Raw genomic sequence first — 25,985 nt, forward strand, 5'->3', positions numbered from 1 at the left:
ACCGAGAGGTCTTGAAACGTTGACATGTGTACTACTTTGCTGTTTTAAACCTGGAATAAACCAGAACTTTGTCTTAAGCCCGTGGAGTGCCGCTTTTCCCTACTAGGTCCAATTGGACCAGAAGGTAACCTGTACTGTGAATATCGTAAGAAGGCACCCCGGCATTTGCCCCATCATCCAGAGTGCCGGACAAACTGGATCCTATATATATATATATATATATATATATATATATATATATATATATATATATATATATATATATATACACTTAACATCGGCACTCACCTTTCCTAGTTTTGGGGTGCCCTATGGCTTGTGACCACATTGTTTAAACAGACATTGGAGGGGCTCTGCACACACTAAATAACTGATAATAAATAGTGGAGATTCATGAACCAAATCTCCACTATTTATTATCAGTTAATTTAGTGTGTGCAGAGCCCCTCCAATGTCTATATATATATATATATATATATAAATATAGATGTATCCACCAAACAAGTTCCGGCACTCCGGTGTCCCTGGGACTTCCTTGCTCCAGTGCCTTCTAGTTGTACCCTGTATACACTTTTTCCATTGGACAAGTGGCACTTGGAGACTTGGTGGTGAAAAGACAAAGACAAAGGAGCGCAAGCTCCGAAACGTTGAAATTACCAATAAACACTGGTATTTTTTCACTACCAAGTCTCCAAGTGCCGCTTGTCCAACGGAAAAAGTATATATGTATATATATATATATATATATATATATATATATATAGAGAGAGAGAGAGAGAGATAGATATACTTGAAGCAATAGGCAGATATGATCAATGACACACCTTTAAATATTACTCCCTACTTTGTATCTGTTCCTTCATAGCAGAGCCGTGAAGATGCTTTTCATACGTGTTCCTTCATCTTTACAGGCTTTCATGTCAATGTTCCAGATTTTGACTCAGGAGGGATGGGTTGATGTGATGGACCAAACCCTTAACGCTGTTGGACATATGTGGGCTCCTGTGGTGGCCATTTACTTCATCCTTTACCATCTCTTTGCCACTTTGGTGAGTTCATGGTCATATTTTATGTGACAAATTATTTTTGCCAAGTTTACAGAGATACATTTTTTATGCATGTTAATAATCAGGCTGGTGAACAAGGATTTTTTGCAAGTATGTTATATAATCATAATCTAAGTGTACTTGCAGATAACCTTAGCAATATGTTCTTTAAATGATCACCGAACGCAAAAGGGTCATGTATTCATATATGCAGATAGTCTCTCTTCACTTTCCCTGTTTGCTCATCACTGTTGTAATTAAACTGAATACAAAACTTAGAGGCTCTTGGGTATGAGCACTTGATTAGAAATCAGTGCAGCTATTTCCTAAAGTCTGGCTTAAAGTGAACACCAGGGGTTTGCTTCGATGCTGCATTAATAAAGCCAAAATGCTATAAATAGATTAACTGGGAATTTGCAACAAAAAAAAAAAAGAAAAAGAAAAAAAAATCAAGCAAGGTTTGACATTTGAATGCCCTCTCTCAGACTTTTGGAAATGACCAGGAACAAGGTTTTTTAACCCCTTCCCGCCGCAGCCAGTTTTTGCCTTCCTGACAGAGCCCTTTTTTTCAAATCTGACAGGTATCACTTAAGTGGGGATAACTTTTTTTTGCTTTTACTTATCCCAGTGATTTTGAGATTGTTTTCTCGTGACACATTGTACTTCAAGTTAGTGGTAAATTTTCGTCGATACAGTCTGTGTTTTTTTGTGAAAAATACCAAAATGTCGTAAAAAAATGGAAAATTTTGCAATTTTCAAAATGTTAAATTTTCTGCTTGTGAGACAAATAATCATACCACTCAAAATAGTTAATAACTAACATAGACCATATGTCTACTTTATGTTGCCATCATTATTTCAACCTCCTTTTAATTTTTTTGGACACTAGGAGGCTTACAATATGAATAGCAAATTCTCAAATTTTCAAGAAAATTTCAAACACTGATTTTTTTAGGGACCAGTTCCGTTCTGATGTGACTTTGAGGGACTTGTATGTGAGACACCCCCATAAATGATGCCATTTCAAAAACTGCACCCCTCACAGTATTCAAAACAGCATTTTGGAAGTTTGTTAACCCTTTAGGTGTTTCACAGGAATTAAAACAATGTGTAGGTGAAATTTCAAAATTTCATTCTTTTTGCAGATTTGCAATTTTAATACATTTTTCTAAGGAACACAGTAGATTTTACTAGAGAAATGTGACTAAAAATTGATTCCCCCAATTCTTTTGTTTTCATAAATATCCTATATGTGGCCCTAGTGTGCACGTTGACCAAACCACAGGCTTCATAATAGAAGGAGCACCTACTTGATTTTGGAGCCTCCTTTTTATGAGATTATTTTTTAGGCACCATGTAGGTTTCTAGGCACCATAAGATGCTAAAAGTTAGGAACCCCCCCACAAGTGACCCCATTTTGCAAACTACACCCCTTAGGGAATTCATCTAGGGGTATAATGTACATTTCAAACCCCCAGGGGTTTCACCAATTGTGGTACAACTGGGCAGTGAAAATGAAAAATTACATTTTTTACACAAAAATGCAGTTCTGGCTCAAAATTTTTCATTTTCACAAGGAATGAAGGAGACAAAGCACCCCAAAATCTGTGCCCCAATTTCTCCCGAGTACGGCAATGCCTCACATGTGACCAAAAAATACCATTTGGGTGCATGGCAGGACTCAGAAGGGAAGGAGTGATTTTTGTATTTTGCAGCTCAGATTCTGGTGGAATTTTGGTGGGTGCTATGTCGCATTAGCAAGACCCCCAAAGCACCAATACAGTGGAAGCCCCCCACAAGTGACCCCATTTTGCAAACTACACCCCTCAGGGAATTCATCTAGGGGTATAGTGTACATTTCAAACCCCCAGGGGTTTCACCAATTTTGATACAACTGGGCTGTGCAAATGAAAAATTACATTTTTTTACACAAAAATGCAGTTCTGGCTCAAAATTTTTCATTTTCACAAGGAATGAAGGAGACAAAGCACCCCAAAATCTGTGCCCCAATTTCTCCCGAGTATGGCAATGCCTCACATGTGACCAAAAAATACCATTTGGGTGCATGGCAGGACTCAGAAGGGAAGGAGTGATTTTTGTATTTTGCAGCTCAGATTCTGGTGGACTTTTGGTGGGTGCTATGTCGCATTAGCAAGACCCCCAAAGCACCAATACAGTGGAAGCCCCCCACAAGTGACCCCATTTTGCAAACTACACCCCTCTGGGAATTCATCTAGGGGTATAATGTACATTTCAAACCCCCAGGGGTTTCACCAATTGTGGTACAACTGGGCAGTGAAAATGAAAAATTAAATTTTTTACACAAAAATGCAGTTCTGGCTCAAAATTTTTCATTTTCACAAGGAATGAAGGAGACAAAGCACCCCAAAATCTGTGCCCCAATTTCTCCCGAGTACGGCAATGCCTCACATGTGACCAAAAAATACCATTTGGGTGCATGGCAGGACTCAGAAGGGAAGGAGTGATTTTTGTATTTTGCAGCTCAGATTCTGGTGGAATTTTGGTGGGTGCTATGTCGCATTAGCAAGACCCCCAAAGTACCAATACAGTGGAAGCCCCCCACAAGTGACCCCATTTTGCAAACTACACCCCTCAGGGAATTCATCTAGGGGTATAGTGTACATTTCAAACCCCCAGGGGTTTCACCAATTTTTATACAACTGGGCTGTGCAAATGAAAAATTACATTTTTTTACACAAAAATGCAGTTCTGGCTCAAAATTTTTCATTTTCACAAGGAATGAAGGAGACAAAGCACCCCAAAATCTGTGCCCCAATTTCTCCCGAGTATGGCAATGCCTCACATGTGACCAAAAAATACCATTTGGGTGCATGGCAGGACTCAGAAGGGAAGGAGTGATTTTTGTATTTTGCAGCTCAGATTCTGGTGGAATTTTGGTGGGTGCTATGTCGCATTAGCAAGACCCCCAAAGCACCAATACAGTGGAAGCCCCCCACAAGTGACCCCATTTTGCAAACTACACCCCTCTGGGAATTCATCTAGGGGTATAATGTACATTTCAAACCCCCAGGGGTTTCACCAATTGTGGTACAACTGGGCAGTGAAAATGAAAAATTAAATTTTTTACACAAAAATGCAGTTCTGGCTCAAAATTTTTCATTTTCACAAGGAATGAAGGAGACAAAGCACCCCAAAATCTGTGCCCCAATTTCTCCCGAGTACGGCAATGCCTCACATGTGACCAAAAAATACCATTTGGGTGCATGGCAGGACTCAGAAGGGAAGGAGTGATTTTTGTATTTTGCAGCTCAGATTCTGGTGGAATTTTGGTGGGTGCTATGTCGCATTAGCAAGACCCCCAAAGCACCAATACAGTGGAAGCCCCCCACAAGTGACCCCATTTTGCAAACTACACCCCTCTGGGAATTCATCTAGGGGTATAATGTACATTTCAAACCCCCAGGGGTTTCACCAATTGTGGTACAACTGGGCAGTGAAAATGAAAAATTAAATTTTTTACACAAAAATGCAGTTCTGGCTCAAAATTTTTCATTTTCACAAGGAATGAAGGAGACAAAGCACCCCAAAATCTGTGCCCCAATTTCTCCCGAGTACGGCAATGCCTCACATGTGACCAAAAAATACCATTTGGGTGCATGGCAGGACTCAGAAGGGAAGGAGTGATTTTTGTATTTTGCAGCTCAGATTCTGGTGGAATTTTGGTGGGTGCTATGTCGCATTAGCAAGACCCCCAAAGCACCAATACAGTGGAAGCCCCCCACAAGTGACCCCATTTTGCAAACTACACCCCTCAGGGAATTCATCTAGGGGTATAGTGTACATTTCAAACCCCCAGGGGTTTCACCAATTTTGATACAACTGGGCTGTGCAAATGAAAAATTACATTTTTTTACACAAAAATGCAGTTCTGGCTCAAAATTTTTCATTTTCACAAGGAATGAAGGAGACAAAGCACCCCAAAATCTGTGCCCCAATTTCTCCCGAGTACGGCAATGCCTCATATGTGACCAAAAAATACCATTTGGGTGCATGGCAGGACTCAGAAGGGAAGGAGTGATTTTTGTATTTTGCAGCTCAGATTCTGGTGGAATTTTGGTGGGTGCTATGTCGCATTAGCAAGACCCCCAAAGCACCAATACAGTGGAAGCCCCCCACAAGTGACCCCATTTTGCAAACTACACCCCTCTGGGAATTCATCTAGGGGTATAATGTACATTTCAAACCCCCAGGGGTTTCACCAATTGTGGTACAACTGGGCAGTGAAAATGAAAAATTAAATTTTTTACACAAAAATGCAGTTCTGGCTCAAAAATTTTCATTTTCACAAGGAATGAAGGAGACAAAGCACCCCAAAATCTGTGCCCCAATTTCTCCCGAGTACGGCAATGCTTCATGTGTGACCAAAAAATGGCAGGACTCAGAAGGGAAGGAGTGATATTTGGATTTTGCAGCACAGATTCTGGTGGAATGTTGGTGGGTACTATGTCGCATTAGCAAGACCCCCAAAGCACCAATACAGTGGAACCCCCCCACAAGTGACCCCATTTTGCAAACTACACCCCTCAGGGAATTCATCTAGGGGTATAGTGTACATTTCAAACCCCCAGGGGTTTCACCAATTTTGATACAACTGGGCTGTGCAAATGAAAAATTACATTTTTTTACACAAAAATGCAGTTCTGGCTCAAAATTTTTCATTTTCATAAGGTATGAAGGAGAAAAAGCACCCCAAAATCTGTGCCCCAATTTCTCCCGAGTACGGCAATGCTTCATGTGTGACCAAAAAATGGCAGGACTCAGAAGGGAAGGAGTGATATTTGGATTTTGCAGCACAGATTCTGGTGGAATTTTGGTGGGTGCTATGTCGCATTAGCAAGACCCCCAAAGCACCAATACAGCGGAACCCCCCCACAAGTGTCCCCATTTTGCAAACTACACCCCTCAGGGAATTCATCTAGGGGTATAGTGTACATTTCAAACCCCCAGGGGTTTCACCAATTTTGATACAACTGGGCTGTGCAAATGAAAAATTACATTTTTTTACACAAAAATGCAGTTCTGGCTCAAAATTTTTCATTTTCATAAGGTATGAAGGAGAAAAAGCACCCCAAAATCTGTGTCCCAATTTCTCCCGAGTACGGCAATGCCTCACATGTGACCAAAAAATACCAGTTGGGTGCATGGCAGGACTCAGAAGGGAAGGAGTGATTTTTGGATTTTGCGGCTCAGATTCTGGTGGAATGAATAGTGGGTGCTATGTGGCATTAGCAAGACCCCCGAAGCACGGTGAAATGATGAACCTAATAATCCATAGATGTGTGGTATATTTTAAAACACTCCTTTATACATAGGCCGGGTTTGTCGGGGCAAGTGTCACACTGGAAAATAGTTTGCTTTCTTATTCCCTTTTTATAACAAACTTTGCACCTTTTTTGTGTCCTGCCCTTTTTTCCAGTGGAGGGGATTTCATCAGGAAAATGCTGCCCTGGTACAATACGGGGGCCAGTACTAGAAGTACTGGGGCCCTCTGCCTGCTGGTTCCCAAATATTAGGCTCTTTATGACTTCCTCTTGAAAGTGCATAAATGTCCCCCTCTGGCTGGTAGAACGGAATAGCACGTAAGCGTTATACAGTGCCATCTGGATGATATACACGGCCAGCTTCTTGTACCAGATTTTTGTTTTCCGCAGGGCACTGTACGGCTTCAGTACCTGATCTGAAAGATCCACTCCGCCCATGTACTTATTGTAATCCAGGATACAATTAGGTTTTGAGGTGTGGGTACTGGTACCTCGTACAGGGACGGAGGTGGTACTGTCTCCGTGAATTGTTGTCAGTATAAGGACATCCCTCTTGTCCTTATATTTGACCAACAACATATTTTCGGTGGATTGTGCCCTGCTTTCACCCCTTCTCATTACTTGGGCAATGTGCGTTTTTGGGAGGCCTCTTTGGTTCTTGCGCACAGTACCGCAAGCTGCTGTACCTCTTGAACCAAGGGCCTTAAACAGGGGGATGCTGGTGTAAAAGTTATCCACATAGAGGTGATAACCTTTATCCAGGAAGGGGTGCACTAAATCCCAGACAATTTTTCCACTAACACCTACGAGGGAGGGGGGGCATTCTGGCGGTTCAATTCTTGAATCCTTCCCTTCATATACCCTAAACCTGTGAGTGTACCCTGAGGTGCTTTCACACAGCTTATACATTTTTATGCCATACCTTGCCCTCTTACTGGGAAGGTACTGGCGGAATTTAACCCTTCCTTTGAAATGTATAAGGGACTCGTCTATGCAAATTAATTTATCTGGGATGTACATCTCTGGAAATTTGGCACTGAAATGATCAATGACCGGCCTGACTTTGAATAGCCGGTCAAAGGTGGGATCATCTCTGGGTGGGCACTGTGCATTATCGTTGTAATGCAAAAATTTAAGGATTAACTCAAAACGAGTCCGGGTCATGGCCATACGGTAAAGTGGGGTGCTGTACAGAACATCTGTACTCCAATATTGTCTAATTTCTGGCTTTTTTACTATGCCCATATGAAACACCAGACCCCAAAACGTCATCATCTCTACTGCATCTACAGGGGTCCACCTAGCAAATGATGACGTGGGGTTTTGAGCAATAAACTGCTGGGCATATAAATTAGTTTGGTCCACCATTAAATTTATAAAATCATCAGAGAAAAATAATTTGAAAAAGTCAATTTCTCTGAGACCTGTGGAATCAAATTGGATTCCTGGGATGGCCAAAAACTCAGGAACCTGGGGCTCAAAATTGTCTGGTGGTGGGGTCCATACGAGATCAATTATTGGGGGGGGGGGTCTCAGCTGCTCTACGGGGGCGTCTTTGAGGGGGTCCCTCATCACTAGAGGAGGAAGAGGAGCTTAAGATGAATCCTTCAAATTCCCCGCTTGCCTCACTGGCTGTGTCAGAGTCAGAGGCAAGCATGGCATATGCCTCCTCCGCTGAATACATTCTTCTGGATGACTGGGATGACATTTGGGATGACATTTGGGATGCCATTTTTATTTTTGTGTTTCTGGTAGTGAAATGTTTCAACACGTGTATAGTGTAGGGGGGGTACAAACTTTATTTCAACACGGGGGGTATGTAGTGTGTAGTGTGTATGTAGTGCAGAAAAAAAAAATACTTTATACAGGAATTTGATCCCAATAAAAAAAAAAAAAAATTGAAGGGGTTAAAAAAAAAAAAAAAAAAGGTCCTGCGCCAAAAATTGAGCACAGATGTTAGTCAGTAACGTCCGTCACTGAACAGCGCTCAAAGGCAACAGGAATTTGATCAAAAAAAAAAAAAATAGATCAACCCTGTGCCGAAAAAGCTGATCAGTGATGTACGTCACTGATCAGCGCACAGTGGCCACAGGACACCCACAAAATCACAGTGTGTGTAAAAAAAAAAATTAAAAAAAGACCCCACAGCACCCTCAAAAAAAAAAAAGGTGATCAGTGATGCGACACTGATTACCAGTGAGGGGCAGCAGGTGCACAACCTTTGGTGCAACTGACAGTGCAACTGGCAGCAACTGACAGATATATATAAAAAAAAAAAACCCTGCACCCCCAAAAAGTTGCTGATCAGCACAGATATACTGATCAGCACAAAAGGGGGGGTAGCAGACACAAAATATAGCACTCTTTATCACTCTCTGTCACTATCTCTCTCTATCTCTCTATCTCTCACTATCTATCACTATCTATCACTCTATGACACTGCAGCAGCAGCACTGACAGTTATATATATAAAAAAAAAACCTGCACCCCCAAAAAGGGGGGGTAGCAGACACAAAATATAGCACTCTCTATCACTCTCTGTCACTATCTCTCTCTATCTCTCTATCTCTCACTATCACTCTATGACACTGCAGCAGCAGCACTGACAGTTATATATATAAAAAAAAACTGCACCCCCAAAAAGGGGGGGTAGCAGACACAAAATATAGCACTCTCTATCACTATCTCTCTCTATCTCTCTATCTCTCACTATCTATCACTCTATGACACTGCAGCAGCAGCACTGACAGTTATATATATAAAAAAAAAACCTGCACCCCCAAAAAGGGGGGGTAGCAGACACAAAATATAGCACACTCTGTCACTATCTCTCTCTATCTCTCTCTATCTCTCTCTATCTATCTATCTATAACTCTATCACACTGCAGCAGCAGCAGGAAGTCACAAGAAGTCAGATCCAGGAAGCATCCAGCACGCTACAAGCAGTGATCAGGTGATCAGGTGATCAGGTAAGTATTTTGCAAGGATCAGGTCAGTATATCACGGCAGATAGGTACGGTGACCGCACTGCACGCAATTCCAGACCGGAATGGCGTCTGCAGTGCAGTCACCGTTAGTTTAAATCACCCTCCATGGCTGTGATTGGTCCGTCGGTCCGGCGAACCAATCACGGCCTTTGGGGGCGGGTTGGGTGAGGTGGGGTGACACCAGTGTCACCCTTAGACCCTGTGGTGATTGGTGCTGTACTTTACAGCACCAATCACCACCGATCCCTGTGTCACCGGCGAACGTTATTCGCCGGTACACAGAAAACGCTGTAATTGGCTGTTCACATTTGAACAGCCATTCACAGCGATCGCCGACGGGGGGGAGGCATCGCCACCCCCCTGGGCATGCAGGGACATGTCTGCTGTCAGGGACAGCAGACATGTTTAAACTGTCACCGCGTCTATAGACGCGGTGACAGTTAAATGGCATGACGTACATTTATGCCATGTGTCGGGAAGTACATCCCGGCCATGACGTAAATGTACGTCAAATGTCGGGAAGGGGTTAAGCAGCACTAGTAGTTCATACTGTAACATATAGTGTGTAATAATTGCCTGCTAAGGGGGGATTTAATTAGCCATGGTAATCTACCATGGTTTATGTCTACCATGGCTTATGACCCATGGTAATCTACCATGACTTATGTCCCAGGGGCTGAATAGGAGGAGGAAAGACAAGTGCACATACTATAGTCAAAAAGTAGATGACCAATACGATCTTTCTTCAAATGAAAGGAAAAACCATCAATCCTTAATTGAAATAACTAACATCCCTACTGTATGTAAAAGTCATGAACAGAGAAGCAGAATTAAACTGAGGGACAAGTATGAATGGCTAATGACATGAATGGCAGAGGACATATAGGATACCCAATTAAAATTGAAAAACTTACTGATACCTGTACCAAGAGGCGGTCCCCACCACTACCCGACCCCCTAACCCTGCCCGTTTCCTTGAACCAGAGATGGGCAGGGTCCAGCTGCTGAGAGACTGGGACGTGCGTGCGTCTGATTGAGCAGCATACATATGCATGGATCAACTCCTTGCCGACGTGGATAGTGGGGTTATGAAAAGGTCGGGAGGACGCGTAACGCGTCCCCTTGCGGGGCTCGCGCTCGCCACGCTTCGGTATGACGTGGATAATGGGGGATATGAAAAGGTATTTAACATCACATATACATATACACAGGGTGTTTAGACACATATGCATATACACAGGGTGTTCTGTCACATATGCAGATACAAAGGGTTAAAATCGCATGCAATCGCATGCGATTTTAATGTTTTGGTATGCGATGCCAGTCGGATTTTAGTGTATGGTATGTGATGCGATGTGATGCGAAAATTGTACAGGGTGCAGTGAATAAATTAACTAGTGGAATCGTATCGCATCGGATCGTATGCAACGGAAAAGTGACATGCGATGTGATGCGATTTCACTACGCAGAATAGCCCGCTATGAAAATAGCGTACTGGGAGCCGACGTGATAATACACAAGTATCGGTTAGTTTAGGTGGATTCCGTTTCCAGGAGACAGAACCAGTTCATCCAACAATAATTTTATCTGTAATGTAGACATGTTGTCTGACAGTCCCTAAATGTCGACATCACAACTGCTGACATTGGGGTGTTGATTTTATGAAAGTTGACTTTATCACTTCATCACTTATGACAAACGTTTTGTTAAAAAAGATAAAAAATTAAGTTTCTGTCAAACCTTGGATATGTGGAAGGAACTGCGTTACCATATTTATCTCAAATTTTTCCCTGTGGAGAACGGATATATTGTTTCTGAGGCTGGTTTTTAAAAAAGAACATTCTCATTACGAGATTTCCGAGGATCTGTCTCAGTTTATGCTTGGGCAATATAGCTAGGTTACTCGTTTAACAACAATTTGCTATATAATTACTCCCACTCAACTGTCAAAAATGGTGGGTGGTGTAAAGCTTAACTGGCAAACTGGTTAGAGCTTTATCATTCGGAGGAAGTTATTTTCTTAAATACAGCTTATTGTAGTGTAAGTAGTGCAGGTGGCAGGTGGGAAAATTGTTCTAAAAGCCACAGCATTTTCAGCACAACAACCTTGTTTTCCTTGCTGTCATAAATTAACAGATTAAATTGATAAATTATAACTAATAATTTACACCTGCTTAATGAAAATAAAACATACTGTATATTTGATTGGGTATGGGCAAATGATAAATTAGGGGCTAGGGGAAAGGGTGACTCTTGTTGGAGTAGAGGCAGGGATTAATTAAATTAACAACATCAACCCTTTACAATGTGCAAACTACATATATGTTTTACTAATATACTATAAAAAATAGTAGTAATTTGTCTTATAAAATAATCTATAATTAATTTAAGTAGACTACAAAAAAGTTATTACTGATCAAAGTGATTTAAAAATTGGGGATATAATTATCATATCTTTTTAAGGGGCCTACACACGTGGCGACTGCGCTGAGTGATCTGAGCAATGCTAGATTGCTTGGATCACTCAGCAAGATTGCTGAGCCCAGATATGTGTCAGTGATGCATGCTGAGCAATCTGTCAGGGCCAGTGTTCTCCGGTGCAACACATGATTGTGCCATCCCTGCACACTCTCACTCCTCTCCCCTTGAAAATAATCCCCCCCCCCCCCCGCATATCATCTTTTCTCTCCATGCACATCACAACTCCTCCCCATGCAGATCATACCTCCTGTCCACCTTCAGTTCATCACAACTCACAGTCTGATATCATCGCTCTGCTCTCCCTGAATAACATCCCTTGTCATCTCCAACTTGAGAGCACTGTAAGGAAAATATAGGCAATGGAGGAGAATACCAGCATTATAAATTTGTCTGTGAGTGACTGGCAAGTGTGAGTTCTCTAACTGATGAATTAAGCCACCCAGCTGCATCCAGCAAACAACTGCTCCCCACTATGCACTGTGGGAAAGACGTAATGATGTCTCTCTCTACCAGGGGTGCATTTAGTAAGGAGGGATCCCATGTATATCTGGGTCCCCTAGTCTCTAGCTGGCAATGTCTTCATGTATGTAAACCATTAAGTTTGCGTACAACTCTAAATGAGGCCCAATGTCTAGTGAGCAGAGATATATGAGCAACTCAAAGATTAGGCGGTGGTCGGTGCAGTCATTAGCAAGAGGAACTTGCATATTGATTGTTGCTGACTGTTGATGAATGCTGGATTGATGGAAGGTGGTGAGTGGTCCAAGGGTGTACAAATGTCAGCGTGATAAATACGTTTGAAGTGTGAAGGGGCTGTCTTATATAATCAGAGACATTTGGGTCTGATAATACAGATACTCCGCCAACCCATGCAGTATGTTAAAATGAACAATAAATATATTACATAGACAGGCAATTATATTGTAGCTGCTGGTGGTCTAATCATATAAAACTTTTCACTGTTAACAAAAAAGTAGAAGAACACAACTGCTCTTCCTGTGGTCACGTGATATAAACAAAGCATATGTGATTGTATAACCCTATCATGCGGCCATTTTAAGGTAAAAATGCCAGAGTGGTCATGGAAATATAAAGTGATATTGCAGTGTAGTAGGTCACCTAATAGAGATGCATGATCATTTTGATAAATCACAATGTAAAACAAAAAGTATAGGAAAGCTTGAACGTTAATCCTACCAAATCACTTGATGTTAACAATATCACATGTTAATTGAAACTATCAAAATGCAATCACTAGACTAGACACACGCGGGAGTCCTGGGGGGGGGGGGGGGGGGCGACACCATACAAGCTGCACCCATTTATTTATTACTTATCCCTCCAGAGTCCTGTGATGATGACAGCAGCACTATGAAACTCAATGGAAAAATGTCAGCTGCACACTAAAGGAATCAGACTCTATAGCGCTACCTCCTCCTCTTTTATATCACCCCTAGATATAATGTAGCATCTATTTATAAATCTTCAGCCATAATTATATACTTTTAAAGTTCTTTTATTACTGAAACTAATTTGAAAAAAATTCACTTGCCACTAAAGGGTATGTTTAAGTTATCACTAAGGAGGTTATTCTGGTTGGTGCATAACTTTCCGAATTCTTTCGGAGCGGACCGCACGCCACGCTGTGCGGACATTGTAAGAACAAACGCCCACAGGTCCTCCGCATTCGGACGGACTCGCTCTCTAAGAAGAGGGTGTGTTTTCGGACAACATCCAAACCGTGCGTGTGCGGTGGCCACACAAAGATTCTGCACGGTCTTACAGCGTCAGAACGGACGGGAAGCTGGCCGTACGCACCGATGCGGTGTATTTCCGCAAAACTCACGACTATTATCTGAACTCATAAATCTGTCACATGACACACTTATGCAATTAGGTTACCTCATAAAAAAGGGATTGTTTGTAATTGTAATCAATTAAATCCTATTTGATACTTAAACACATTACTACCACTTTACATTAACCCTTACATCATGTGAAGTGCTATTCAATGATTGTTACCCCTTTAAGTAATGGTCCCTTCCAATTGAAGCAATGAAAAGAGTGTAATTAATGAGTAATGAGTAGAGGAGTGGATTGTATTGTGTTCAGCTGACAGTGCTTCAGGTGCGGGCGTACTAATTGGGCATACTAATTGGGCGAACCGAATGCCTAGCACATGAACAAGTGGTCTCCGCAAAGTGAAACTTGCTTATGAACACCGCATATTTCATGCGTGTTGGTTCGTTTTCAGTTGGTGTGCTGTCCGAATGCACGCCTACCAGAGTTCGTGCACTCCCTCGTGTACGCCCATATTTCCGCCCAGTTTTTCCCACTTTGAAACCACGCCCTTGTGTAAGTCCGAATGACGCCCAAAAACGCCCATATTTCCAGAGTCAATTCGGTGGACATTTCTGTACGGTATTAGTGAGAACGAGTACGGAGACCATGCGTGGCACATGCGCATAGCGTTGCCTACGCATGCGTAGACGGCTAAAAAGCGCCCTCTGAAAGAATTCGGAAATTACCGCACCAAGCAGAATAAGGCCCTTAGTGGGGACTGTCCCTGTAGACTAGAAGCATACAATTTTGGCTTTCTGTTCCACTAATACATAAAAAAAGGATACATTGTTTTAAAGAAATTCAAAAATGCTTTATTAAATCAATAATTTTTTAATTATTTGTGTGTGTCTTACTGTCCTGATAGTGATAACAATGCCATATAGTACACATTAGATAGGCTTCCCTTTGCATTGGACTGATATGGCTGGTTTAAATTAAAAAACAAAGATAGTGAAGTGCCCTGTGTTTTGTTTTGACCCGTTGGTCTTTTTCAAGGTGAAATTTATGAACATTCCAAAAACCGAAAACCACAGATGTATGGTACACTCTGATTTTTTAAATTGATCAATCCCACCAGTGGGGCACTTCACTATCTTTCTTTTTAAGATATATATATATCTGTTCAAGGCGGAGTCAGTGGAGAAATTACAAGAACATCTGGACATTGTGACACTGTTCTTCCAAGAACATGGGTGATTGTTGAACCTCCTGAAGTCACATTTAACACCCACACAGAGACTTCAGTTTCTGGGGTGATTTTGGACACACACCTACACCGTGTGTTTCTCCCAGAATCCAAAGCAGTGGACATTCCTCAATTGGTTTTCTTGATGTTACAGTCCCCAAATCCTACAGTTTGGCAGAAAGTAAAACTGCTAGGCAAGATGGTGGCAACCTTCGAGACTTTGCCGTTTGCAAGGTTCCATTCCAGAGCATTTCAGTGGAACATTCTCTCATGTTGGTCAGGAAATCCAAAGACCATGAAACAGGAAAGGCAGTCACTGTCTCGAGAGATGAGGGAGTCCTTAATCTGGTGGACAGATCTGGAGTTGCTACAACTGGGGCATTCCTTCTGCTCGTGGGATTGGTTGGTTGTCACAACTAATGCCAGTCTCAGGGCCTGGAGGGCGGTAGTTCTGCACTTGAGGTTGCAGGGTCTGTGGCCCAAGGAGGAATTCAGACTGCCGATGAACATCTTGGAGCTCCGGGTGGTTTGGAACACCTTTCTGCAGGCAGGGGATCTCCTGAAGGGATTACCTGTCCGCTTACAGTCGGACAATCCCAATGCTGTGGCTTACCTGAATCATCAGGGCGGGACTCACAGCAGTATGGCAATGAAGGAAGTCTCGCAGATCTTCCAGTGGGCAGAGGTGAACATTCCTGCTCTGTCGGCTGTATTCATTCTGGGGATTCGGAATGTCGAGGCGGAGTTCCTCAGCAGGGAACAGCTACTGGAGGGAGAGTGGCGCTCTGGGGGCTCCCAAAGGTCGACTTGATGGCGTCCAGGAACAACTGTCAGGTTCCAAGGGTCTGCTCTCAGACCAGGGATCTGAAGGCATGGGCGGTGGATGCCATGACACTCCTGTGGCATTTCAACCTAGCCTATGTGTTCCCCCCGTTCCCTTTGATTCCGCGGGTCCTGAAGAGAGTGAAGACGTGGGAGGTACAAGTCATACTGATTGCACCGGCATGGCCCAGGAGATCATTGTATTCAGACTGAGGTTGTCGACGGACTCTTGGTGTCTACCTCTTCGGCCGAACTTGCTCAAACAAGGACCGTTTCTACACCTGCACCTAGCTCGTCTAAATTTGATGGCCTGGCTTTTGAAACCTCTCTACTAAGGAAGAAGGGGTTTTCGGAGGCGGTTATCCAGACCATGCTCAGGGCTCGGAAGGCCGTTTCAGCTGCAAATTACCATCGTGTCTAGAAGATCTATATCAGGTGGTGTGAGCATCAGAGGGTACACACGTCTAGGTTAAAATTATCAAGATTGTTAAAATTTCTCCAGGATGGATTCTCTGCAGGGCTTAGTCTGCAGTCTTTAAAGGTACAGTTGTCTGCATTATCCATTTTCTTTCAGAAAAGGGTAGCCCTATTACCTGAAGTTCAGACCTTTTTACAGGGAGTCATGAGGCTCAAACCCCCATATAGGCAGCCGGTGGCGCCTTGGGACCTGTCATTGGTTTTGTTTTGTCGGAGTTACAAAAACCTCCTTTTGAGCCATTAAGAACGGCTGATAGTTTCTATCTTGGAAAATTACCATTTTGTTAGCTATAGCTTTGGCTAGGCGAGTTTCGGAGTTGGGCGCCTTGTCCTGCAAGGCTCCATTTATGATTTTTCATAAAGACAGGGCTGTGCTTTGAACAGTTTCTACCTAAGGTAGTGTCTTTGTTTCATTTAAACCAGGAGATTGTGCTCCCGGTGTTTTCTCCTCCTGAAGGGACAAGAAATAGGGACAAGTTAAGGAAACTGGATGTGGGTCACGCCTTGCAAATATACGTTAAAAGGGTAAAGGACATCTGCAAATTTGCTTTTGGTTTTATATGACGTACATAAAAGAGGGTGGCCTGCTTCTAAGCAGACCATTGCCAGATGGTTAAGGCCAGTCATTGCCTTTGCCTACATTAAGGTAGGTAGACCTATTCCTTCATGGATTAACGCCCATACCACCAGGTCAGTTGATTCCTCTTGGGCTGTGCGTCATGGGGCTACAGAGGAGCACTTGTGCAGGGCTGCCACCTGGTCATCTTTTCATATCTTTACCAAATTTTATAGGTTCCATGAGTTTGCGTCGGAGGACGCTTCATTTGGGCAAGCAGTGACGAGAACTGTAAGACAGAGCGTACCCTCCCAAATGACCGGCTCTTGAACGTCCCATGGTATAGCTGTGTCACCAGGATGGACGAAAGAGAAAAGGGGATTTTTGTAAGAACTTACCATTCAAATCCCTTTCTCTGAGTTCATCCTGGTGACACAGTGATCCCTCCCTTACACTCAGTAAGTTATACCGTTCATGTATTGTCATGCTATTGGTTATGTTGATTGTGCATAATAAAATGTTCAGGCGTTGCCTCTCAAAAAGCCGACCCTCCTACATCCCATGGTAGAGCTGTGTCACCAGGATGGACTCAGAGAAAGTGATTCGAACAAGTTCTTACAAAAATCCCAGTTTTTAACTGCAGTATTGTGTTTTACCCTTTTGTGTTCCAGTTGCAATATATTTTAAGTATTTGTTATTTATATTTCAGTTTATAGTACAGGTTACAGTAGGCAATGCAATACATTGTGATAATAGGTTACTGTGACTTAGTATATGGAAGAAGCAGATAACCCCTTTTCAATGATTTGATGATAGTATCAATTACATAAAACGACTGAGGTTATTGCAACTGGAAAAGAATTAGTAGTAGAACATTATCACACAGTGAATCGGAGTCATATTGTCAAGTTAAATAGGAGGCATATGGCACACAATCAGCAAGTTTATTATTGTAAAACCTCTAATGTTTCGCACCTAATGTCAACAGTATTTATTAGTTTTTAATGAGCCTATTCTTATGTGCATTATACTGGCATTATTCAACAGAACTGGACCATTAAATAAATGCAAAGCTGATTGCACCTGCATGTAAATGTACGGTAAGCAGTAGTCAAGACAAAACTGTCATATAAAAGAGGTGGCAGATTACTAAATTCAGTGATCAGGCATGACATGCTCTTAAAACATTTATAGATATAAAGAAAGCTGAAATAGCTAATTACAGTATTACTGTATGACAGAACTAAGACTGTGTACTTTTGAATATCTCCATAAAGAAACTCAATATCAAGCTAGTCTAGTGAAAAATGTAGAGGATTTATTGGAATGAAATAAGAAAGGAACTGATTTAAAGGTCCTTATTTACACATCATATTAATTCCAATGTTACTTGTTGACAAATTGTACATTATATGTACTTTATATAAAAGTAGAATAGTAAGCTATCTATGATATTTGTCCATACAAGGTAACACTAAGACCACTGAACATGTAAGCCAGCTGTAGTTTAGGCCATGGACACACCTAGAATTAACATGCGGTTACCAGCATTTGAGGTCAGGACAAAATTGACAGCATGGTAATGCCGTAAGGTGGCTGGAGTACACTGTAGTAGAACTGCTGGTTACAGCTGCCCCATTATTTAACATTAGTACTCAAGGACAAGGGATATACAGATGGATCCGCTGTCATTAGAGCAGCTCCTGGCGATTCTATCGCCATGTGCCACCCCGTCCGTCTGCCAGAGTCCCCATTCTTTTGAAAGCCCTGCAGCCATCTCCCGGTCCCTGCCTGTTCTGCCCATTCCCTGCCGGTCTCCCTGAAGCAGAGATGGGCAAGGAAGCACCTTGACCCCGCTCTCTGCCCCCCTTGCTGAGTGGGACACACGAGCGAGTGAGGCTTGAGCGCGTCCCAGCTTCCACCATCAGCCATGCTGCCAGAAACATCGCCATGGTGGGCTGATGGCATGGCTCAGAGTGGCTCCATCTGTACTGTCACATTGAATATAGGACAGTTGGATATGCCACCAAGACTTCCCCAGCCCCACAAAAACAAAAATCTGGTTGGTACATGTTTAGATTTGAACATTTATATTGCCATGAAAATACTAAAACATTGAAACACTGTAATAAAATAACTCATACAGTATAATTAAACTATTTTTATAAATCAAAATGAAATAAATGGTAACATTGTGTTATTTTTTTCTTTACCATTCTGTGTAAAAACTAGAATTTAGTTATAATTGTCCACAAGGCAAACAACACACACATCATCATCATTCAATATGGCACGCATGCCTTCAGGAGATACCCATTTTTCAGCAGTTGCATTTCAGTAGAATAGTAATAATAACTGTCTTTCCAATTGTGTTAAATTGTTGGAAGATGCATTGTTATAATTTCTCAAGTACTAGTTCACATAATACAGTAGATCTAATATACTGTTAAATCATTAGCAATACAACAGTATATCAATATAGCCCTTGTACCTTTGTAAGGTTCCTTATCCATTCTATTATTCCTATATTAGTCTTAAGGCCCATCCAACGGCCAGGCAAAAGTTTATTCTCAACAGACGAACGGCTGAGCACTCGAACACCCGAGTGCTCCTGTGCCCCCTCAAGCAGCCTGAACTTCTCCAAGTGTCCACAAACAGTCGAAGCTAGCAACAGCAGCCCCAGGGGAGCAGGGGATCCTGCAGAAGGCAGTGACTGCCCCTTCGGTGGTGAGGAAAAAGGGGCAGATTAGATGGGCCAAGTGGTTCTTAGCTGCCGTCAAATTCTATGCTATGATTCTATGAGTATTTCTGGGGCAGGACAAACCTGCCCTAGTAGGTTTGTCCTGTCACAGGGGTTAAGGGTCCACTTAAGACAGTCTCTTTATTGTGTTGTATTCAGTACCGTCGAGAGGGGGGGATGCAGTTACTTTTTACCCGGGCCTGTTGGAGGGGCCGGGGTCCCACACCCCCCTTCCCCGCTGCAGAGACCGGGCAGTAGGAGCACACTGCTCAGCCCTTACCTCCTGCACATTTATAAAAGGGGTGTGGCCACACACCCTCCAATTGGCTAAGCCCCTCCGTTGACCAATCCCCTTTTTAACCAGGGCCCAGGAAGCGCTTTCAGCTGCCCTGGTTTTATTCAGAAAGTCATACGTTTCAAACGACATAACACAATGCATGAAATCCACAGAAATATCATGGACACTTATGACAGCACTCTTAAGGGTCATCCAATTAAACCCATCTTCAAACTTAGATTGTCCTTAAGATGATAAGGTAGTGTGCAAAGTTTGAATATGATTAGTTAAAGCATTCAAGAGTTATTGTGGAACATCCATAAACACAAAAACATCATTCAATTATATTTATGTAGAATCACGTATAGTTGTTTGCACCTGCACAACCTGGCCATAGGCTTAATTCAACATGGATTGCTAATTTGAGAATTCGCAGTCCATTTGATTATCCAAAAATTGCTCATGTGCAGCGTTTGCAATGTGCATTCACAGACATAATTAGCGAATAAATATCAGTCGCATTGCAGTTGCAGGTTGATTGACAGGAAGCCATGGTTTAGTGGTGGAAACATGGCATTTCCTGAGTGTGTTTGTGAAAACGCAGGCTTAGTCAGGTGGTTTTTAGGTGAGTCTTTGACGTCAGTGATGACCACTTCCAGCCTGGTTCTTTAGCAAATGACTTGAAGCCCTAGACTTACTCAGATGGAAAAAAATGGTTCCCTGGTTGGCTTTTTGCAAATGGATCTGCTATGTGCAATGCTTTCGCAATTTTGCAAGGGACGTTTATTCTTTCTGTCTAGGCGACTTTTTGATCGCAAGCAAATGCTTTGCTCTAACTAGTTATAGCGATCCATGCTGAATTAGGCCCCATATGTGTAGTGTGATAAACTCCACACTACTTAATGTAGTGTGATAAACTCCACACTACTTAAAACAAACTTGCTTGCAACTGTCTCAGTCTAACTAGTGTGTGTAGGATGACAATTTATTATACTTTTTACTGTACCCTTATCACAATGTTTTCTATTAGTTTTCAACTTGAACAATATATTTATGATGCTTATTTTGAATGTTCATCCATTGTACTGCAATGCATCATTGTTAATAAAATAAGTAGATAGCATTCGCAGCATATAATTTTAGCAAAAGTTTTGTACCTTTAAAACTAGAAAGTCTGCAGCGGTGTGAGTGGGACAAGCAAGGCCACAGACGGCCAAGGAAAAATAGTGCACATGTTCATAGTTCAAAGTCAAGCGGTCAAATGTAATAACCTCAGAGTTCAGCGGCCATGCAGCATGCTGGCCAAACTCAGAGGTTTCGTAAAGGGGCAATCATTTACAAAGCAAAACCATGAATGAGTCAGGACAGATCCAATTCAAAAAGTAAGGATTCTGATGCTCAGGTTCAATGAAAATAATTAGCTGGTGGAAATTGGAAGCCTGTTTATATAGGCCTGAAAGAGACATAACAGGCATCTGATGTTAACAGAAGAAAAAAGAAAAGCGAATCCAGAACACAAATTTAATAAACTGTATAAAATATCAATAAAAATTGGAGATAATAAAAGCAACAATGAGTACCAGGACCATGCACTGAATATATAATAATAATAATAATAATAATAATAATAATAATAATAATAATAATAATAATAATAATGGACCTAAAAATATTTATAAATATGTACACATATATTTTGTAGAGTGCGCTACCAGATATATTGATAAATCTTTATAGGTTTATTTTTTATTTTTTATTACTGATTATTTCTCCTCTTTGTTATTAACTACGTCGACCAGGAATTATTATTCTTAATTATAGCGTTATTCACATTTATACACTATCCTTAAACTTACTTATGTGCTCATATCCAGCATTCATCTCTATACTGTAGTACCCTGTTGTTTGCATTTCCATGTTGGTGTACACTTCCACGTATTAATTACCGGAAGTTGCTTTCTGAACTAGGCCTGTAAAACTACACATCCCTGATAACTTCCGTGTCTCACAGACCAGAAGGGACGACTCGCTTTCTATTGGCCTATGGACACAACACGTCACTTCCAGCCCGATTTCCAATGTGATAGAGCTGTTTTTCCGCACTTGATCTGACCTTTTCCGGTGATATAATCCCTGAAATGTGGTCCCCGCTATAAGGAGCTACTGAATAGATATGTCAGTTTGTTTTATCTGTCCCAGTTCGGTTTACCTAATATATAACACTTAAATGTCCTTAAAAAAAATTCAAAATGAGGCTCAGTAGTGTGTGTGGCCTCCACGTGCCCGTATGACCTCCCTACAATGCCTGGGCATGCTCCTGATGAGGTGGCAGATGGTCTCCTGAGGGATCTCCTCCCAGACCTGAACTAAAGCATCCACCAACTCCTGCACAGTCTGTGGTGCAATGTGGCGTTAGTGGATGGAGCAACATGATGCCCCAGATGTGCTCAATTTGATTCCGGTCTGGGGAACGGGCGGGCCAGTCCAAATGCCTATGTCTTGCAGGAACTGCTGACACACTTCAGCCACATGAGGTCTAGCATTGTCTTGCATTAGGAGGATCCCAGGGCCAACCGCACCAGCATATGGTCTCACAAGGGACCTCCAGCATTTGTGGCCTGCTGGAGGTCATTTTGCAGGGCTCTGGCAGGGCTCCTCCTGTTTCTCCTTGCACACAGGAGCAGTCCTGCTGCTGGGATGTTGTCCTCCTACGGCCTCCTCCACATCTCCTCATGTACTGGCCTGTCTCCTGGTAGTGCCTTCATGCTCTGGACACTATGCTGACAGACACAGACAAACCTTCTTGCCACAGCTCACATTGATGTGCCATCCTGGATGAGCTGCACTACAGTACCTGAACCACTTGTGTGGGTTGTAGACTCTGTCTCATGCTACCACTAGAGTGAAAGCACCACCAGCTTTCAAAAGTTCCCAAAACATCAGCCAGAAAGCATAAGAGCTGATAAGTGGTCTGTGGTCACTACCTGCAGAACAACTTCTTTATTGGAGGTGTCTTGTTAATTGCCTATAATTTCCACCTGTTGTCTATTCCATTTGCACAACAGCATGTGAAATTGATTGTCAATCGGTGTTGCTTCCTAATTGGACAGTTTGATTTCACAGAAGTGTGATTGACTTGGAGTTACATTGTGTTGTTTAAGTGTTCCCTTTATTTTTTTCAGCAGTGTATGTATGTATGTATATATATATATATATATATATATATATATATGATACCCCACAAGTGTCAGTCACCTTGATAAAGCTGCCAGTGCATGCTGTGAAACACATAAGAGCCCCAAGATCCATGCACTCGAGACATTGTTGGATTGTTCACCTACAAGCTTGCTGATATTTGCCTTTGCTGAGGAATAAGCCATCTACTGTACCTGCTGAATTTACTGCCATGTGTCTCCGCTGCGTATTAAACTACTCCACGCATTCATCTGAACTATTTTTGCTGTACTTATAGAGGTGGTCTGCTACCCTCATTTGGATTGATTGGAACTCACTCCAGATTCCTACCTCCAACGGCACCCAGAGTGTATAGAAATTGAGGATTCTGCTTTTTGGTGTAGTGCAGGTTTACCACTCATTCTGTCACTGTATTCTGTGCAGGGTCCTGGTACTCATTGTTGCTTTTAAAATCTCCAATTTTTATTGATGTTTTATGCTGTTTATTAAAATTGTGTACTGGCTTCACTTTTTAGATTCTCTTTGCTTTTTCTTTTTTCTTCTGGTTCAACTCAATTGGGAATCGACTATTCCCTTTAAGTAGCTGCTCTAACAAGAAAATACTCGTGGTGAGCGCTCAGTATTAACTGTTGTTAATCTCTTGGTTTTTTTCTGGTGTTAACAAATCATTGGCAGCAACTGTCCATCAAGAGACTTTCAGTTCCAATTATAATCAGTATAAGCAAGGTCTTTGAGTATAACACAATCAATTAAGCTTCAGCAAACTGTAAACAGCATATACTGTAGTTTATTGTGTACAGGCTTCAAGTTCATGCTTTGAGTGCCTGGCATGGCCAGTGCTTGGTGGCATGAGAAATCCTGTAACAGAGGATTTCTCATGCCACTCAACACTTCTCATATGCAAAGGTGCCGAGAGTGAGGGAGGGCGGGTACTAATAACCTGGGCCCGGGGGTTGCTCATGGATTACTGCTGGGGCCCAGGACCTTCCTCACCTCCTTTCTCACGTGTCAGCTGACAGAATACTCTCTCTCCAGAGAAGCCAGCACATGCTGCTGTATGATGGGCTGCAATGGGTCTGGGAAGGCTGCTGCGGCTGAGCTACATCAGTCCTTCTCTGAGTGAAAGAAGATGTGTGGGGAGGATGTGATCACACTGATCGCATTCCCTATTAATCTGCCCCTGGCTCTGAGGTAAATGGCACCCCCCTGTGCAGGTTTTTTTTTTTTTAAAGGGGATCATAGCCACAGTCATATAATTAGGCCACGCTTCCTGCATTACCCAGGCCTGGACTCCCTACAGTATCTACTCATATACCACAAAGGCCAACATGGAATTTGAGATTCCCACCACCAGGCAAGTAGGGGATAACAGCCCAGGCCTTTGCAATAGCTGTAACAGTGTAAATAGATTTTTATCACCACAGACACCAGCATGTAACAAGTGGAAACTGCACAAAAAAAAATCACATATATATTTATGTTGAGATGTAAAGGAGCATACTGTAATATGTTATACAATGGATGATCGATATTTCCAGTAACCAGTATATCATTATGTTACTGGTATGCATACATTTTAAAAAAATAACTTTATTTTCTACATTTTTCAAATAGATTTTGCTCAGTTTATTTGTGGCGGTTATCTTGGACAATCTGGAGCTTGATGAAGATTTGAAAAAGCTGAAGCAGGTAATTTAAACCTTTTCAATTTCTACAGCCGACATAATATCTTCATCACAATGACCATTTAATTTTGCACGGAGACTGTATTGCTATAGATAGACTGTAAAGGCTATAGCCAATGATACCTAGCGACAGTTATCACCAGCTAGAGGGTTTGTTAAGAGCTTTTCTACCTTTAAAAGATACAGTATTCCCGTAGTGTTGACATAGCATTCTGCAGCATTGATAGTTACAGGGTTGAAAGAAAATATCATCATACAGTAAGGTGTACATGTTGGTTTAAACAATACCTTAATCTACTGTATGTCTCTAACATATTAAAAAAAGAATGTATCAAATATATACAGTGCATATTTTCAGGAGTCCTAATGGTCATGAGAAAGTTCTATGACTTTGCTATTGCCATTTACAGCAGGGCCGAAACTAGGGTTTCCGGCGCCCGGGGCAAGGCAGTCATTTGGTGCCCCCCCCCCCCTTTTTGTGAAAGCATACCTCCCAACTTTTGAAGCTTCGTAGTAGTGATGCTGCTGCGCGCCGGAGACGCGTCGAAATTTTCGGGGGCGTGGCCTAATTTGGGGGCGTGGCCTATAATCGCGGCTCTCCCGCGAGGCCACGCCCCCATTTTGCCGCTATGGGGGCATGACCCAGAGGCTCTGTGAGCCTCTAGCCATGCCCCCAGCCCCCTGGCTGCGGGAATAGACGCTGTGCGCATGCGCACAGCGTTTATTCCCCGCTGCTTAGCAGCTGACAGGGGGGACCGGACCAAATGACGCCTTGTCCCTGGCGCCGGAGACCCCCCCCCTCCCCGCACAGTCCTCTCACCGCCACGGCTGCTGCCCTTCTCCTCCTCATCCCATGCTGCTGCTGTCCGGGCTGGGTCACGTGGGGCGGCGGCGGACAGCTGGGTGTGGCTCTCCGGGCTTCCTAACTCAGCCTCCTCTCCTCCGTTGAAGCCGCAGCATGTGAGGCAAGAATGGTGTAGCCGCATCTTACTTTGACTTCGTCCGTCTCCTACTAGCGCTGCGGCGGGAAGCGCTGATGACTTCAAAAAGACTTGCTGGACGCTGATTGGCTGAATTCAGCCAATCAGCGTCTGGCAAGTCTTTTCGAAGTCATCAGCGCTTCCTGCAGCCGCGCTAGTAGGAGATGGACGGAGTCAAAGTAACATGCCGCTACAGCGTCTACACCTGTCACCGGACCTCACAGCGCCCCTCACCTCCAGCGCCCGGTGCGCGTGACCCCCCAGCCCCCCCCTAGTTACGGCCCTGTTTACAGTAATGTCTGTGCAGAGATATCTGTAGAGAGTATTTTACTACCCAATTGGTCATTGGTACAGTAAGTATTCTGACAATGACATACTAACAATGTGCATTCATACAGATGTCTTATA

At 42.7% G+C, this 25,985-nt stretch overlaps 1 protein-coding gene across 3 annotated transcripts in view; it reads left to right on the forward strand.

Annotated features, from left to right (window-relative positions):
- The window catches only part of NALCN (sodium leak channel, non-selective), a 511,286-nt gene that overhangs the window by 349,698 nt on the left and 135,603 nt on the right, over positions 1-25,985 (forward strand). For all 3 annotated transcript variants that reach the window (XM_083168621.1, XM_083168622.1, XM_083168623.1), the window contains 2 exons: positions 912-1,049; positions 24,527-24,601. In XM_083168621.1, the coding sequence (XP_083024747.1) occupies positions 912-1,049; positions 24,527-24,601 (213 nt within the window). The remainder of the gene's footprint in view (positions 1-911; positions 1,050-24,526; positions 24,602-25,985) is intronic.

This window comes from Crinia signifera, chromosome 2 (genome assembly GCF_055691185.1).
Source record: "Crinia signifera chromosome 2, ASM5569118v1, whole genome shotgun sequence".
In the NCBI taxonomy this organism is placed as follows: Eukaryota; Metazoa; Chordata; class Amphibia; order Anura; family Myobatrachidae; genus Crinia; species Crinia signifera.